This window comes from Vulpes vulpes, chromosome X (assembly GCF_048418805.1).
Source record: "Vulpes vulpes isolate BD-2025 chromosome X, VulVul3, whole genome shotgun sequence".
Lineage (NCBI taxonomy): Eukaryota > Metazoa > Chordata > Mammalia > Carnivora > Canidae > Vulpes > Vulpes vulpes.
In genome coordinates, this window is record NC_132796.1 from 41,846,560 (window position 1) to 41,863,780 (window position 17,221).

General features: G+C 45.3%; 1 protein-coding gene across 1 annotated transcript; it reads left to right on the top strand.

Annotated features, from left to right (window-relative positions):
* Nucleotides 1-2,264: 2,264 nt before the first annotated feature.
* Nucleotides 2,265-14,367, top strand: GLOD5 (glyoxalase domain containing 5). Its single transcript, XM_025982508.2, has 4 exons — nucleotides 2,265-2,381; nucleotides 6,004-6,141; nucleotides 12,796-12,951; nucleotides 14,028-14,367. Exons 1-4 carry the CDS (start codon nucleotides 2,319-2,321, stop codon nucleotides 14,151-14,153), a joined length of 483 nt encoding a protein of 160 aa, XP_025838293.1. The 5' UTR covers nucleotides 2,265-2,318; the 3' UTR covers nucleotides 14,154-14,367.
* The last annotated feature ends 2,854 nt before the right edge of the window (nucleotides 14,368-17,221 follow it).

Consider the following 17,221-nt stretch of genomic DNA (forward strand, 5'->3'; position numbering starts at 1 on the left):
AAGATTTTATTTATTTATTCATGGCAGACATAGGCAGAGGGAGAAGCAGGCTCCCCGCAATGAGCCTGATGCGGGACTCAATCCCAGGACCCCCGGATCATACCCTGAGCCGAAGGCAGATGCTTAACCACTAGCCATCCAGGTGCCCCTAAGTGGCCTCTTCTAATCCTATTTCCCCTCACCCTCTCCAGATGACCATTGAATTCCCTTATCCTCCTCCCCAGCCACACACACGTATGTCTATATCCCCAAACAGACCGTCCCAGCCCCAGACCTTGAACAAAGGCCAAAGCAGCCAGCCTCCTGCCACAGACCCCACCCCGCAGAGTGGTGGAGAGGGAGCCAATAAAGGCACTGCTGACGGGAATAAAGCCTTCCAGGATCTTGTGAAACATCTACAGAAATCAACTTTTTAACACCCTCTAGCATGTCAGCTCCACGTGGGCAAGGACTTTTGTCCGTCCAGTTCTTTGATGCTGCTCCAGTATCTAGAACAGCACTTGGTGCACAGAACGTGCTCCTTCGGTTTGGTGACTGAATGAACACTCTGACCCAGCAATTCCACTTCTAACTCCATATAGCACATACACACCTTCTCAGGGCCGTGTGCACAGGCTGGTAGGAGCAAACAATTGGGATCGACCTTGTAAATCTCCACATATGGCCAATGACGACTGCAGAGGGAAATGAATGCTGGGGGTTTGTGTTCTACCACAGAGCACACACGAGGCTGCACAGGTGGCAGGATGAGCGGGACCCGTGTGTGCCTGTGGAAGCAGGGTGCCTTCCACAGGGACAGAATGTTAACAAGGAAGAGCAGGTGGGAGCTGGTTACCGTGGTTGTGTGTATGTGTGTGTGTGTGTGTGTGTGTGTGTGTGTGTGTGTGTGTAAACACCAGAAACTGACCTCAGTGGTAATGTTTGGAGCATGGAGGTGGGGATGACCCCGTAGTCCATATACTTAATGTACTGTTGAAACCTTTTATACAAACCTATATTAATGTATTATAAGGAAAAATCATATGCTAAAATCAATACGCATAGCACAAGAGAACTTGTGTGTGTGTTGGGGTGGGGTATCTGGGGTGTGCAGAGGAATAAGAATCTCAAACTCACATGCCCCAGGGGCTAGACCAGTAACCCCCAAGGGAAAGAGAACTCAGTGCAGGGTAAGGCAAGCAGCATTGGGACTAGTGAATGTTCCCTGACTCCCAGCAGTGGAGGGAGAGGGCTTGGTAAGCAATGGGGCAAACCTCAAAGCTCACACCCCAAAAGAATTCAGAAACATTGCACCCTGGGACACAGAACACTTAATAGCTTAAGAGATCTTGCCTCAGAAACAGACCCATAAGTCAGTGGTCATACCTAACTCAGACAACTTCTAACTTCACACCCTGGATACAAACTCTGAATCTCAAATGTATCAGAGATCTCAAACCCCAGGGACACAAGCTTAAACAGACCAGAGGCCTCACACCCTAGAATAAAGATTCCCCCCACCACACTTAGGATGGGTGAATTTTCTGCTATTACAAAGTAATCCCTTACACGTACACCGTGTAATGGGCTGAATGCTTGTGTTCCCCCCAAATTCATATGTTTAAATCCCAGCCCCCAAAGTGATGGTGTTAGGAGGTGAAGCCTTTGTGTGTGTGTGGGGGGGGTGTTGATTAGGATTTAGATGACGTTATGAGGGTGGGGTGCTCATGATGGGATTAGTGCCCTTCCACGAGGGGACCAGAGAGCCTGCTCTTTCTCTTCACTGTGTGAAGACACAGAGAGAAGGGGGACATCCTCAAGTCAGGAAGAGAGACCTGACCAGCACATGACCCTGCTGGCACCCTGATCTCAAACTTCCAGCATCCAGAACTGCGAGAAAATTAATTTCAGGCACCCAGTTTGTGATACTTTGTTATGGCAGCCTGAGCCAACGTCAGACCTCAAGCTTTTACTTTCAAAGCCTTGAGGTGTTTTTTTTTTTTAAGATTTTATTTATTTATTCATGACAGACACACAGGAGAGAGAGGCAGGGACACAGGCAGAGGGAGAAGCAGGCTCCCCGTGGGGAGCCTGATGTGGGACTTAATCCCAGGACCTGGAGACCATGACCTGAGCTGAAGGCCGAAACCCAACCACTGAGCCACCCAGGTGCCCCTTAAGGCCCTGAGTTTTATTTCAGAATACTTGTACTTGCACCGCCTACCCCTGTCACCACCAGCATTCCTCAGCCCATGGCCCTCCCATTCCTGACCCTTGATCTCCAGGCGCTGAGCCAGAGGGTTATCTGGAGGCTTCAGGGCAAGGACACCTAGCCTGCCATGCTGCACCATCTGCCCTCCAGGCTGGCAGCCAGGATGTGGGGCGGAACTTGCCAGAAGCAGGTGAGTGGGGTGGTCCCAGGGCCCGGGGGCACAGGTGTTCACACCAAGGCCGGGGATGCCCCAGCCCAGGCCGGGTAACCAGCTTCTCTTCTTTGTGGGCTGTCCTAGCATGCTGACCCCCATTTCCCCCGTCCTCCTGTCTCTTCTGCTTTCAAAGACAAGCAGAGGGCAGCAGAGGGACACAGAAAGGCCCTGTTCTAATGTGGACAGACAGCAACATGTCTTCAAGAATGGACCTGGGCTGAGGGCTGACAGCTCTGCTCCCTTAGGGTGGCTCCAGGGAGCCAGTTGGGTGGGAGTGTCCTGATGGGGCAGTGTGGAGAGGGGCCAGGAAACCTGGCGCTGACCTTGAGGTTGGCCAGAAGAATTCCAGAGGCCCCTGGCACCCTGAAGGAGACCTTGAAGACAATTCTGTAGAAAAATAGGAGGCAGGAGGGAGGGCACGGTGTTCCAGGCACCCTACTATATAGAGATAGCTACTGTGAGGAATAAACTATACTTCCTGTCATGCTTAGAACAGGGCTTGGCACAGAGTAAGACTTATATGACTACTATGTCCTGATGATCCTTTTATAAACCACCTCCCTAAACTCACCTTAACAACCTGGAACTATCTGGCCCTGGCTTTCCCCATGTGCTCATACCTCACTCACTCTTGGATTCTAAACCACACTGGCCTTTCTTCTGGTTCTTTAAAGACTCATCCTTGAATTTGTGAGGCTGGAGCTCCTTGTCTGCAAAATGGTATCTGGGGAGTGAGTCTGAGCTGGTAGGGCATTGAAAAGTGAGAGGAGGGGCACCTGGATGGCTCAGTGGTTGAGCATCTGTCTTTGGCTCAGGTCATGACCCCAGGGTCCTGGGATCAAGTCCCACATCGGGCTCCCCTCAGGGAACCTGCTTCTCCCTTTGCCTATGTGTCTGCCTCTCTCTGTGTGTCTCTCATGAATAAATAAACAAAATCTTAAAAAAAAAAAAAGAAAAATGGGAGAAATGGGTTGAGTTGATTTCCAATAATACTATCAAAATTGGAGGAGGGTGTGTGTGTGGCTAAAGTGGCATGTAGGGGGAAATCTATAGTTCTAAATGCATAGATCAGGAAAGTTGAAAACCAGTGACCTGAGCTTCCATATCAAGAAGCTGGAAAAGGAACAGCAAATTGAACCTTTAGAAAGTGGAAGGAAGGGATCCCTGGGTGGCTCAGCGGTTGAGGATCTGCCTTTGGCTCAGGGCATGATCCTGGAGACCCAGGATCGAATCCCACATTGGGCTCTCTGCAGGGAGCCTGCTTCTCCCTCTGCCTGTGTCTCTGCCTCTCTCTGTGTGTCTCTCATGAATAAATAAAATCTTTAAAAAATATATTAGTAATTTCTGTTTTCTCTCAGGCAATTTTTTAAAAGATTTTATTTATTTATTCATAGGGAGGCAGAGAGAGAGTCAGAGACACAGGCAGAGGGAGAAGCAGGCTCCATGCAGGGAGCCTGACATGGGACTCGATTCAGGGTCTCCAGGATCACGCCCTGGGCTGCCGCCAGCACTGAACCGCTGCTCCACCGGCGCTGCCCTTTCCTCCGGCAATTAAGGGAAAAATACAAACTACCAATATCAGGAATGAAAAGGGGTGCTATTACAGATCCTACAGACATTAAAAGGTTTTTAACATTAAACTTTATTTTCAATGGAGCCCAACATACAACTTTCTTTTTAATGGAGTCCAAAGGTCAGTCAATTTCTCATTCTATTGCTTGTGTGTCCCTTTGGATCCTCTGTATCCATGAGGACAGCAGAGCTCAGCAACTTTACTAATGCTTCCTCCACTCAGGAGAATAGAACAGCACAGTATTTTTTTTAAGCTGGGGCTCAGTGAAATCGGTTGTCTAAAATGTAATGGTTTGAATGGAATTGAAGACAGTGGAACAGAATGAATCAAATAGCATAGGGTGGAATGGAATAGTCAGACTTTGTGCTAGGCGCTGGGCCCTAACTGTTGTAGATATCCACTAATTGAGCAAATATTATTGAATATCTACTAGCTGTTTGGGACACAGTGTGGAACAGAGAAATCTCTGCCCTAATGTAGCTTATCTTCTAGTCAGAGAGAGAGAGAGATCAGCATATGCATAAGGCCCTGAGGCCAAAGATACAAAGATTGCCCTTATGAGGAACAGGCAAAGAACAATGTAGCTTGAAATGGATGAGGCTGTAGAGACTAGGAACCACAGTAGGGAGTCTGAAATTTAACAAGATGATCATGACAACATCATCATCATCACCGTTAACTTTTTTTTCCATTTATTTATTCACGAGAGACACAGAGAGGCAGACATATAAGAAGAAGGAAAAGCAGGCTCCCTGAGGGGAGCCAGATGCAGGACTCAATCCCAGGATGCCGGGATCACAACCTGAGCCAAAGGTAGATGCTCAACCACTGAGCCACCTGAGCCACCCAGGTGCCCCCATCACCATTAACTCTTATAGCACTTGCTACATGCCAGGCATTGTTCTAAGCCCTTAAAAATCCAACTCTTTTTTTTAAATGTTCACAATAATCTTATATGTAAGGGACACCTGGGTGGCTCAGCAGTTGAGCATCTGCCTTTGGCTCAGGGCGTGATCCCAGGGTCTGGGATTGAGTACCACATCGGGCTCCTTGTGGGGAGCCTGCTTCTACCTCTGCCTATGTCTCTGCCCCCTCTCTGTGTGTGTCTCTCGTGAATAAATAAATAAAATCTTTTAAAAATCTTATATGTATAAAATCATGCACATTTCATGGAAGGGGAAGCCACGGCACAGAGAGATTAACTAAACATCAGTCTGGCACCCAAAATCTGTTCTTTTATTTTTTTTTAAGATTTTATTTATTTATTCATGAGAGACACAGGGAGAGAGAGGCAGAGACAGGCCCAGATCACACCCTGGGCCGAAGGTGGCGCTAAACCGCTGAGCAACCCGGGCTGCCCTGTTCTTTTAACTGCTATACTCTGCTATAGTGCCAGACCACAGACACTTTATAATCCTGTAGCAGATGTAAAGTAAATATATAAATTACTAAAGAATGCAAATCAAGAGAAAGAGCAGGTGGGAAGTGTGCAGATGGCAGGAAGTAAGAAGCAGGGAGGTATGCCCTCCCACTGGGTGTCAAGGTGGATCTGGAAACACATATGCAAAGAAATATTTATTCCGTCTGAGATGCTCCTTTCCTGTCCTAGCATAGCTAAGGAGTGAGAAAAAAGGGGACTGGGTTAAACCGGCCAACGGAGGGCTTGTACTCATAGGGTTAGGCCTCCTCTGGGTCTTATCATTCCTGGCAAAAGAGAAGAATTCCAGCTTGGGGACAAAAAGAGAGGGTTTGGTCTTGGTCTCCACTTCCCTTAACTTCATCTCTATCCCTCTACAAGGGGAAAGAGAACAAGAAAACAGAAAAGAGTGGTCATGGCAGACTCTTGTGAATCCACACAAGGGTGATAAGACTCTACACAAATTTCCTCCCAGGACTTTCCCCTGGAAATGGAGTGAGGAGGAAATATACTACTTGTGGAGAGAGGAGAGGTGAAGAGAAGGAAACAGGAAACATGGGTGTGACTAGTGGCAATGTGATCTTTTTTGAATTTCTTTTTTTTTTAAGTCATGGAGGAACAGCAGTCAGACTCTTTCATCATGTCTTATCAGTAGACTTGACCACATCGTGATGACAGTAAAGAGTATCAAAGACACCACCATGTTTTATTCCAAGATCCTGGGCATGGAAGTCACAACTTTCAAGGTAATTGCTTTCCCAAGTACAAACTGTAAGTGAAATAGAATTTGGTTATAATACTTTTAACCCCCCTCCCCTAAAAAAACCCACAGGAAATCTGTGAGAAAAATTTAAAGCATCCATGTAGGAGATTCCAAACTCTGAAGAGTGGAACTTCCAGAGAAAGAATAGAGAAAAGGGAGGGGAGGAAATTGCCATAAAAGTAATGCAAAATAACTTCCCAGTCTTTATACAGAAAGCACACTGACACTTAGATATGTTCTTATGGAATTACAGAACATCAAAGTGGAAATGAATATCCTACGACTTTTCAAAAAGAGAGAGAGAGGCTTTTTCTTTAAAAAGAAAAAGCTCGGGCAGCCTGGGTGGCGCAGCGGTTTGGCGCCGCCTGCAGCCTGGGGTGTGATCCTGGAGACCCAGGATCGAGTCCCACATCAGGCTCCCTGCATGGAGCCTGCTTCTCCCTCTGCCTCTCTCTGTGTGTCTATGAATAAATAAACAAAATCTTTAAAAAAAAATTTTTTTTAAAAGAAAAAGCTCAGTCAGCAGAGTATGCCACCCTTGATTTCAGGGTCATGAGTTTGAGCACCATGTTGGGCATGGAGCCTACTTTTAAAAAAAAGAAAAGTAGTTCAACTACAAAGGGAAAAGAAATATGCAGATACCAGATTGCCCAAGAGTCACATCAGAGACCAGAATACAATAGAACAATTTCAAGATTCTGAGGGGAAAATTCTATGTCCAGCCAAACTATTAATCCAGGTAAGTATAAAATAAAACATTCTTAGATATATGGGACACGTGGCTGGCTCAGTGACTCTTGATCTCGGGGTTGTAAGTTCGAGCCCCATATTGGGCTTAGAGTTCACTTAAAAAAAACTTAGACATAAAGAGTCAGAAACTTTGCTCACTTGCTTTGAAAATTACTTGAGAGCATGATACATTAAAATGAGTGATTAAGCCAGGTGTAGAAAAGACATCAAAGTCAGGACACAGTGGATCCCAAGAGGAAGATCCCAGAAAGCTACCTATTAAACACTCAATCTAGTTTGGAACCGGTGAAAGAAAGGTTCCAAGAAAGAGAGTGAGCCACTGAAAAAAAGGGAATGAATACTTCTTGAGAATTCAAATGACTTTAAAGATGGGAAATATGTCTTTTTTTTTTTCAAATTCTTAATTTAAAAAAAATTTTTTTAAATCTATTTATGATAGTCACACACTCACACACACAGAGAGAGAGAGAGAGAAAGAGAGAGAGAGAGAGAGAGGCAGAGACATAGGCAGAGGGAGAAGCAGGCTCCATGCACCGGGAGCCCGACGTGGGATTCGATCCCGGGTCTCCAGGATCGCGCCCTGGGCCAAAGGCAGGCAGGCGCTAAACCGCTGTGCCACCCAGGGATCCCAGGAAATATGTCTTAAATTGAAAAAGTGCATGGGAGGTGGTGCCTGGGTGGCTCAGATGGTTAAGTGTGTGCCTTTGTTGGGTCATGATCCTCTGGGTTCGGGGATCCAGCCTGCCATCAGGCTCCATGCTCGGCACGGAGTCTGCTTCTCCTCCTGCCCCTACACCTGCCCCTGCTCATGTGAACTCTCTCTGTATCTCTGTTTCAAGTGAATAAATAAAATCTTTAAAAAGGGGGCCCATGGAATGGCAAACAGGGTAAACATTTAAAATTAACAGTGTGCCTGGCTGGCTCAGTTGGTAGAGCATGCAACTCTTGATCTTGGAGTCGTGAGTTCAAGCCCTACGTTGGGTGTAGAGATTACTCAAAAATAAAATCCTTAAATTAAATAAAACTAACATGGAATGCTATGCATAAAAGTAGAATTGTGCACCATCAGACCGGATGTATACACAGCATGACTGGACAGGTCTTTTTAAAAAAATATTTCATTTATTTACCCATAAGAGACACACAGAGAGAGGCAGAGACATAGGCAGAGGGAGAAGCAGGCCCCCTGCGGGGAGCCTGATGCAAGACTCAATCCTAGGACCCGGGGATCATGCACTGAGCTGAAGGCAGATGCTCAACCAATGAGCCACACAGGTGCCCCGACTGGACAGGTCTTAAAAAAGATCACGCTGAGCGAAAGATGAAGAAACAGAATCAGATCTACAGCATGGTACCATTTATAACACACACACATAAAACAATAATATAGTTTTTACAATATCCTATGAAAACCATGGGATGAACATCAAACACATTATAGTAGTTGCCTAGGGTGGGGACAGGAATGGAGAATGGAGATAAAATGAATAAATGCATAAATAAAACTAGAAAGGGGCCCTGCATGGGCCAGGGGTGGTAATGAGGCATGTGATGCCTGAATTCCCAGTACTTGGGCACATCCAAGTGAAATGTCAGCATATCTCAGATCAAAAAAAAGTCTTAAAAGCTACAGGAGTGGAGAGGGGATGTATCATCTAGGAAAGAATGAAAAATAGATTAACATCAGACTTTTTTTTTTGAAGATTTATTTATTTATTCATGAGAGACACAGACTGAAAGAGAGAGAGGCAGAGACACAGGCAGAGGGAGAAGCAGGCTCTTCACAGGGAGCCCGATGCAGGACTCAATCCGGGATCCCGGGATCACGACCTGAGGCGAAGGCAGGAGCCCAACAGCTGAGCCACCCAGGCGTCCCTAACATCAGACTTAATAGCAACATCAGCTTCAGGAAGACAACAAAGAAACATATTTAAAAGGCTGTGGGAGGGCAGCCTGCGTGGCTCAGTGGTTTAGCGCCACCTTCACCCCAGGGCGATCCTGGAGACCTGGAATCGAGTCCCAAGTCAGCCTCCCTGCATGGAGCCTGCTTCTCCCTCTGCCTCTCTCTCTGTGTCTCTCATAAATAAATAAAATATTTTAAAAGTATAAAATAAAAGGCTGTGGGAGGGGTGCCTGGGTGGCTCATTAGGTGCAGCATCCCCTTTTGGCTCAGGTCATGATCTTGGCCTGGTATCCAGCCTGTGTCGGATTCTCTGCTCAGCGGGGAGTCTGGTTCTCCCTCTCCAGCTTCCCCTGCTTGTGTGCACACTTTCTCTGTGTGTCAAATAAAGAAAAAATATATATTTTTTAAAAAGGCCGTGTGGAAAAAAAGAAAGGCTGGGGGAAAATAACCTACAACCTTGAATTCTATGCTCAGCCAAACTGTAACTCATATGATATAAGATCATTTTCTGAAAAATGGATGTGGTATCCACCATTGTGATAGAAAAGAAAGAAATAGGAACATGATAAAAGAAATGGTAGAGGTGGAGAGGGAGGTGACATGAAGAGGACAGGAGGGCCAATGAGATACTAGCTGTCTGTAGTTCATCTATCAAAACATAAAGATGCAAGTGGGGTTTTAAAAAGTTATAAAGCAAAATAAATAAATAAATAAATAAAGCAACTAAAAGAGGAACTACAAATTATGATAGAATTCTATTAGGAGGGGTAGTAATGTAGATGGCTAAAGTAGATGGGCTAAATTCTTACTTTTCAGAGCAGGGAGAGGAGTGAAAATGTCTAAAGCTGCCCATTATCAGTCAGGTACTATCTGGAGTCACATAGGAGAAAACTCAACTAACAGTGGATTAAAGAAAATCGAAAAAAAAAAGAAAAAAGAAAATCGAGTTTTTTCTTCATTTAACAACCTCTGTAGAAAGTTGAGGATCAAGCCTTGGCTGGGAAGAAGGAAATGAATGGGCGAGAAGTGCCAGCTCAGGGGGAGCAGGAGATTCCCAGAAGCTCCACCCACAACCTTTGTGACATCTCCCTGTCCAGTCCATCTTAATGGCCGCCCCCAGCAAGGAATGCTGGGAAATGTAGGCTTTTTAAAGGTGGGCAATTGACCCCTTTGAAATTGGGTTGTTTATAAGAAAAAAATGAGAGTTTGTTTCTTTGCTGTTGAGTTTCATAAGTTCTTTATAGATCTTGGATACTAGCCCTTTATCTGATATGTCATTTGCAAATATCTTCTCCCATTCTGTAGGTTGTCTTTTAGTTTTGTTGACTGTTTTTTTTTTAAAGATTTTATTTTATTTATTCATAGAGACAGAGAGTGAGGCAGAGAGAGAAGCAGGCACCACACAGAGAGCCTGACGTGGGACTCGATCCCGGGTCTCCAGGATCACGCCTTTGGCTGCAGGCGGCGCTAAACCGCTGCGCCACCGAGGCTGCCCTGTTGACTGTTTCTTTTGCTGTGCAGAAGCTTTTGATCTTGATCAAGTCTCAATAGTTCATTTTTGCTTGTTTCCCTTGCTTTCATAGATGTATCTTGCAAGAAGTTACTGTGGCCAAGTTCAAAAAGGGTGTTGCCTGTGTTCTCCTCTAGGATTTTGATGGATTGTCTCTCATTTAGAACTTTCAACCATTTTGAGTTTATCTTTGTGTATGGTGTAAGAGAATGGTCTAGTTTCATTCTTCTGCGCGTGGATGTCCAATTTTCCCAGCACCATTTATTGAAGAGACTGTCCTTTTTCCAGTGGATAGTCTTTCCTGCTTTGTCAAATATTAGTTGGCCATAGAGTTGAGGGGCCATTTCTGGGTTCTCTATTCTGTTCCATTGATCTATGTGTCTGTTTTTGGGCCAGTACCACACTGTCTTGATGATCACAGCTTTGTAGTACAGCTTGAAATCTGGCATTGTGATGCCCCCAGCTCTGGTTTTCTTTTTCAATATTCCCCTGGCTATTCGGGGTCTTTTCTGATTCTACACAAATCTTAAGATGATTTGTTCCAACTCTCTGAAGAAAGTCCATGGTATTTTGATTGGGATGCACTGAATGTGTAAATTGCCCTCGGTAGCATAGACATTTTCACAATATTAATTCTTCCAATCCATGAGCATGGAATATTTTTCCATCTCTTTGTGTCTTCCTCAATTTCTTTCAGAAGTGTTCTGTAGTTTTTGGGGGATAGATCCTTTACCTCTTTGGTTAGGTTTATTCCTGGGTATCTAATGCTTTTGGGTGCAATTGTAATGGCATTGATTCCTTAATTTCTTTCTTCAGTCTCATTGTTAAGTGTATAGAAATGCCACTGATTATTTCTGGGCATTGATCTTGCATCTTGCCACATTGCCGAATTGCTGTATGAGTTTTAGCAATCTTGGGGTGGAGTCTTTTGGGTTTTTTTTTCCTTTTGGGTTTTCTATGTACAGTATCATGTAATCTGCAAAGAGAGAGAGTTTGACTTCTTCGCCAATTTGAATGCCTTTTATTTCTTTTTGTTGCCTGATTGCTGAGGCTAGGACTTCTAGTACTATGTTGAATAGCAGTGTGAGAGTGGACATCCCTGTCGTGTTCCTGATCTTAGGGGAAAGGCTCCCAGTGTTTCCTCATTGAGAATGATATTTGCAGTGGGCTTTATGTAAATGGCTTTTAAGATGTTGAGGAATGTTCCCTCTATCCCTACACTCTGAAGAGTAACAAGACAGGAAACAACAAATGTTGGAAAGGATGTGGAGAAAGTGGAACCCTCTTGCACTGTTGGTGGGAGTGTGAACTGGTACAGCCACTCTGGTAAACTGTGTGGAGGTTCCTCGAAGAGTTAAAAATAGAGCTGCCCTACAACCCAGGAATTGCACTGCTGGGGATTTACCCCAAAGATACAGATGCAGTGAAAAACTGAAACACCTGCACCCCAGTGTTTATAGCAGCAATGTCCACAATAGCCAAACTGTGGAAGGAGCCTCAAGTGTCCATCGAAAGATGAATGGATAAAGCAGCTGTGGTCTATGTATACAATGGAATATTCCTCAGCCATTAGAAATGACAAATACCCACCATTTGCTTCGACATGGATGGAACTGGAGTGGATTATGCTGAGTGAAGTAAGTCAATCGGAGAAAGACAAACATTATATGGTCTCATTCATTTGGGGAATATAAAAAATAGTGAAAGGGAAGAAAGGGGAAAGGAGAGAAAATGAGTGGGAAATATCAGAGAGGGAGACAGAACATGAGAGACTCCTAACTCTGGGAAACGAACAAGGAGTGGTGGAGGGGGAGGTGGGTAGGGTGACGGGGTGACTGGGTGACTGGCACTGAGTAGGGCACTTGATGGGATGAGCTTTGGGTGGTATACTATATGTTAGCAAACTGAACGCCAATAAAAAAATATACCAAAAAAAGAAAGAAAAAAAGGAGAGATGTATATTATATTGTATACTAAGTAAATGTATATTAAGACAAATTGTCTCTGCCATGGGCAGTATTTACATATTATTTGATGATAATGCAAATAATTTCCAGAAGAAATACATACATACACACACACACACACACACACACACACACACACACTGAAAGCAGTTGTCTTTAGGGAATGAGATGGCGGTGAAGCAAGGGGCTGTTGCTTTTAATTTTTTAAAAAAATTTTTAAAGATTTTATTTATTTATTCATGAGAGACAGAGAGAGAGAGAGAGGCAGAGGGAGAAGCAGGCTCCATGCAGGAAGCCCGATGTGGGACTTGATCCAGGGTCCCCAGGATCACACCCTGGACCAAAGGCAGGTGCTAAACTGCTGAGCCACCCACGGATCCCCGGGGCTGTTGCTTTTAATTAAAAGCCTCATTGGACCTTGTTTTAACCTTGCTGGGGTAGGGAGGGGGCTTTGCCTCACACTCATCTTGGGGGTTTAGTCCTCTATTGTTCTTCCTCCCCACATAGGGTGACCGGAAAGCATTGTGTTTCGGAGATCAGAAATTGAACCTCCACGAGGTGGGAAAGGAATTTGAACCCAAAGCTGCTCACCCAGTTCCTGGCTCCCTGGATATATGTCTGATCACAGAAGTACCTTTGGAGGAAATGGTCCAGCACCTCAAGGTAAGTCGGACAACATTTTTTCTGAGAAAGCTGCCGCTGATGTGGCAAAAACAGAAGCAAGACTCAGGCAGGTCTTCCTCAAACTTCAGGTCTAACAGGTTTTGTCACTTCTAGAGAATGCCTGTACACAACTGTTTGCTCATTATTTCTGCTGACATCACTGTTTTAGGTAAACAAATCTATTTTAAAAGGAAAGAGCACATCATTCTTGTAAAAAAAAAAAAAAAGAAAACCTAAATTCTTCTTACAGAAATGCATTTCTGTAAAAAGCATAAGTTTGACTGAGTATGTGAAACGCCCATTATATCTTGACACAAGGGAAGTTAACTTGTAAAAACAAATAGCTATAAAAACACCAGTCATTTAGATTCTACCCACTTCCTTTCTCTGAACCCTCTGGGCCTGACATTACAAAGGCAGATTTGGCAAATGGTTGAAGAGGTGCCCAGGACTTGTTGGCATCACCAGAGGCTTTCTTCTTGGTATAACTAGGAGGATTGAAAGTCCTGGCTGGATTGGTCAGAGGATTATGCGACTGTTGTTCTTGGAGTTGTGAGTTCAAGTCCCACATTGGGTGTAGAGATTACTTAACAAGAGAAAAAAAAAAGGATTGAAATAGGATTGAAGAGGGAATATTAACTTGGCATCCCTCTAAAACCTAAAATGATTTCACGTAAAGGAAGCACTGCTTCTCCATCTGGGGAACACAGATTGGGTTTTGCCTATAATCTTTCTTTGGAAAGTATCAGCGAAAAAGGTTAGTTCGGAAGTAAAGTGGGGAAAGCAGAGGAGTTAAGAATATGGACTTTGGTCCAGACTACCTGGGTTTGAATCCTGGCTCTGCCACTTACTAGATAATACTAGGTATCATTATCATTTCCACTCTACAGATGAGGAAACTGAGGCAGTTTGGTACAGTGGCGAAGCCCAGGCAGCTGATCTGTGGCTGGAGCAGAGTGAGAGGGAAGAATGGCCAGAGATGAAGTCAGGAAGAGTTCAGGGGCCTTCTCAGGATTCAATTTTGGTCTCATACATGGACTGTGATGAATGACTTTTGTCTTCTCCTCCTATTTCAGGCTTGTGAGGTCCCTATTGAGGAGGGTCCAGTCCCCAGAACAGGGGCCAAAGGACCTATTATGTCCATATATTTCCGAGACCCTGACAGAAACCTCATTGAGGTGTCCAACTATATCCCCTCATAATTGAGGCTGGCCCTTCTCTGTTCTGTTCCCCGCCATGTCTCCCTCTCCCTTCCTTCCTGCAAACTCTCACCCAAGCCCAGAGATCTCTAAGGACTGATGACTTCAGCACTTCACTCTTCCTACTGGGGTGGAACTGAGTTGGATTTGGAACCAAAACTACCTGTCTGAATATCCCCCAAGTTTCCCCTAATAAATAATGTCTCAATTAATATGAGCTCTTTGTTATTACCATCTTGGTGTTATGTATGGATGTGTTCACCTAGGATGTGAGGTCTCTGAACTGTTTGGGGGTTGGTGACCAGGGAACATCTCTGAAGACCAAATCCAGAGTCATCCCCTTGGGATTCAGGACCCTGAAAGATTTCTCGTTACTGAGCCCATAAATTTTTCATCCTCCTGGAATTCACCTCAACCCTTCCAAGTGCTGCCCACTGTGTCCTCTACCCCAGATGCCTCACTGAACCTCCAGACCTCTGTGAGTCCCACAGAGCCTTCAAGGACCACTCCAGATGACACTGCCTCTTCCTGGAGTGCCTTATCTGATCACACCTCCAGGGTTTGCAGTACCTTCTGCCTTTGGATTTGGTGAGTCCAGACTCATCTTTTTTTTTTTTTTTTTGTAAAGATTTTATTTATCTATTCATGAGAGACACACAGAGAGGCAGAGACACAGGCAGAGGGAGAAGCAGGTTTTCTCCAAGGAGCCTGATGTGGGACTCGATCCCAGATCCCGGGATCACGCCCTGAGCCGAAGGCAGATGCTCAACTGCTGAGCCACCCAGGCATCCCAGACTCATCTTGAGGCACAGCTCCTGACAGAGTAGATAGGACAGGGACAAATCTTACCTGTTTCTGTCCTCCCTTTCCCCAACACCATCCATTCAGTCAGCTAGTGAACATATATTGGGCACCTACTGTGTGCTTGACCCTGTTCCAGACATGGGGGAGACCATGGTGAACAGAAGAAATAAGCCTATCTAGGTTTTGGGAGCTGCCATTCTAGCGGGAGAGACAGAGAGTAAATAAAATTAAGGAAAACATGAAGTATGTTAGAGGATGAGAAATGCTTTGGAGAAAAAGAAAACATGGGAAAGAGGGAATGCAGGTAAAATTTGACAGGGCAGTTTCTGATGTATAATGGGGTGGTCAAGGGAATCTTCACTGAGGAACCATTTGAGCACATATCTGAGGAGAGGAGGGAGTTGCACCACCGACAGCTGGAGGAAGAGCAGAACAGGCAGAGAACAACCTGTGCAAAGGCCCTGAAGCAGGGATGGGTCTCTGGTGGGGGGGCACTTTTGGTCTGTGTGTGTTTTGGTGGCACACTGTGGCACAGACATGTAACCGGCACGTTTCCAGCAGAAAAAAAGACAAACGTGAAAAGCCTAGAAATAAAATTGGTAAACCCCCCCCCCAAAAAAAAAGTCGGGGTATGCGAGGAACAGCGAGGAGCAGTAAGGAGGGTGGAGCAGCAGGAGGTGAAGTCAGACAGCAAGTGGGGGACAGATCACCTAGGGTCTTGCGGGCCTGGGAAAGAACTCTGGCTTTTACTCTGAGTGACAGAGGAGCCACGGAAGGAAGGGTTGGTTGTGAACAGAGAAGGGCCATGATCTGACGTAGGATTTAACGGGCTCCCTCTGGCTGCTATGAGGAAAACAGGCAGTAGCAGAGAAGGCAGGAGCAGGGGGCCCTCGAGGTTCAGGCCAGTGATGCTGGTGCTGGCAGTGGAGGTGATAAAAAGTGGTTAGATTGTGGAGATATTCTGAAGACAGACTGGACACGTCCACCAAGAGAGAAAATGTTGGGGTGCCTGGGTGGTTCAGTGGTTGAGCATTGGTCTTTGGCTCAGGTTGTGATCCTGGGGTCCTGGGATTGAGTCCTCCACCAGGCTTCCCACAGGGAGCCTGCTTCTTCCTCTGCCTATGTCTCTGCCTCTCTCTCTCTAAATAAAATCTTTAAGAGAGAGAGAGAGAGAAGGTCAACCAGAGAAGAGGTCTGAGGACATTTAGAGTTCTAAAACAAGGATGAACCAGGAAACGAGGCAGGCAGAGAGGAAAGGGAAGAGTAGGGCTTCCTGAATGAATGAATGAGGATGAAGGAGCCTGACAGTCTCCTGGGGTGAGCAAGCCCCTAGTCTTGTGGACTCTGGTCTCAAAATACTCCCTAGCTGGTGGCTCAGCCAGACCCTATGAGTGAACCCCCATAAAGCCCCAATAAGGGATCCCTGGGTGGCGCAGCGGTTTGGCGCCTGCCTTTGGCCCAGGGCGCGATCCTGGAGACCTGGGATCGAATCCCACATCGGGCTCCCAGTGCATGGAGCCTGCTTCTCCCTCTGCCTGTGTCTCTGCCTCTCTCTCTCTCTCTCTCTCTCTCTCTCTCTCTCTCTCTCTCTGTGACTATCATAAATAAAAATTAAAAAAAAAAAAAAAGAAAAAAAAAAGCCCCAATAATGCTGGGAAGAGAAGATGTGTAAGGATGTGAGTTTCAGCTGTGAAAGGCTCTGCCAAAAGCTCTAGCAGGTTTCCTGCCTATTTTATTTTTTTTATTATTTGCTTAGCTTCACAATTAAATGTTTATTAAAATAATATAAACTATGGGTAATACAGATTGTTTTCAGTGTGATATAGATACCACACATTTCTCCTAGTAATAGATGATAGATAGCCAGATGAAGCACAGTAGTACAAGAATCTACAATAACAAATTTTATTACTAGGCATCTTCCATAAAGTCAGCAAACCCAATCCACTCACCAATGAGGAAACTAATGACCAGAGATGCCTACATTCTCTACTCTAGAAATGTATAGGGCACTGACCATGGGCCAGGCATTTACTTGGCACTGGGCATATAAAAGTAAACAGAACGTGGTACCTGTACTCCAGGAGCCTGTAGCCAGGCTAGAAAGTGTCCAGTAAAGCAGGAAATTAATATACAGTTTAATAAGTATCATGAGAACAGCATGCTGAAGCTCCAAGGTGTACCCAATCCAGGCTTGGGAGCAGCTCTTCGAAGGTCACGTGTAAGACCTAACCTGGGAAGGATGAGCAAGAGTCACAGAGATAGGG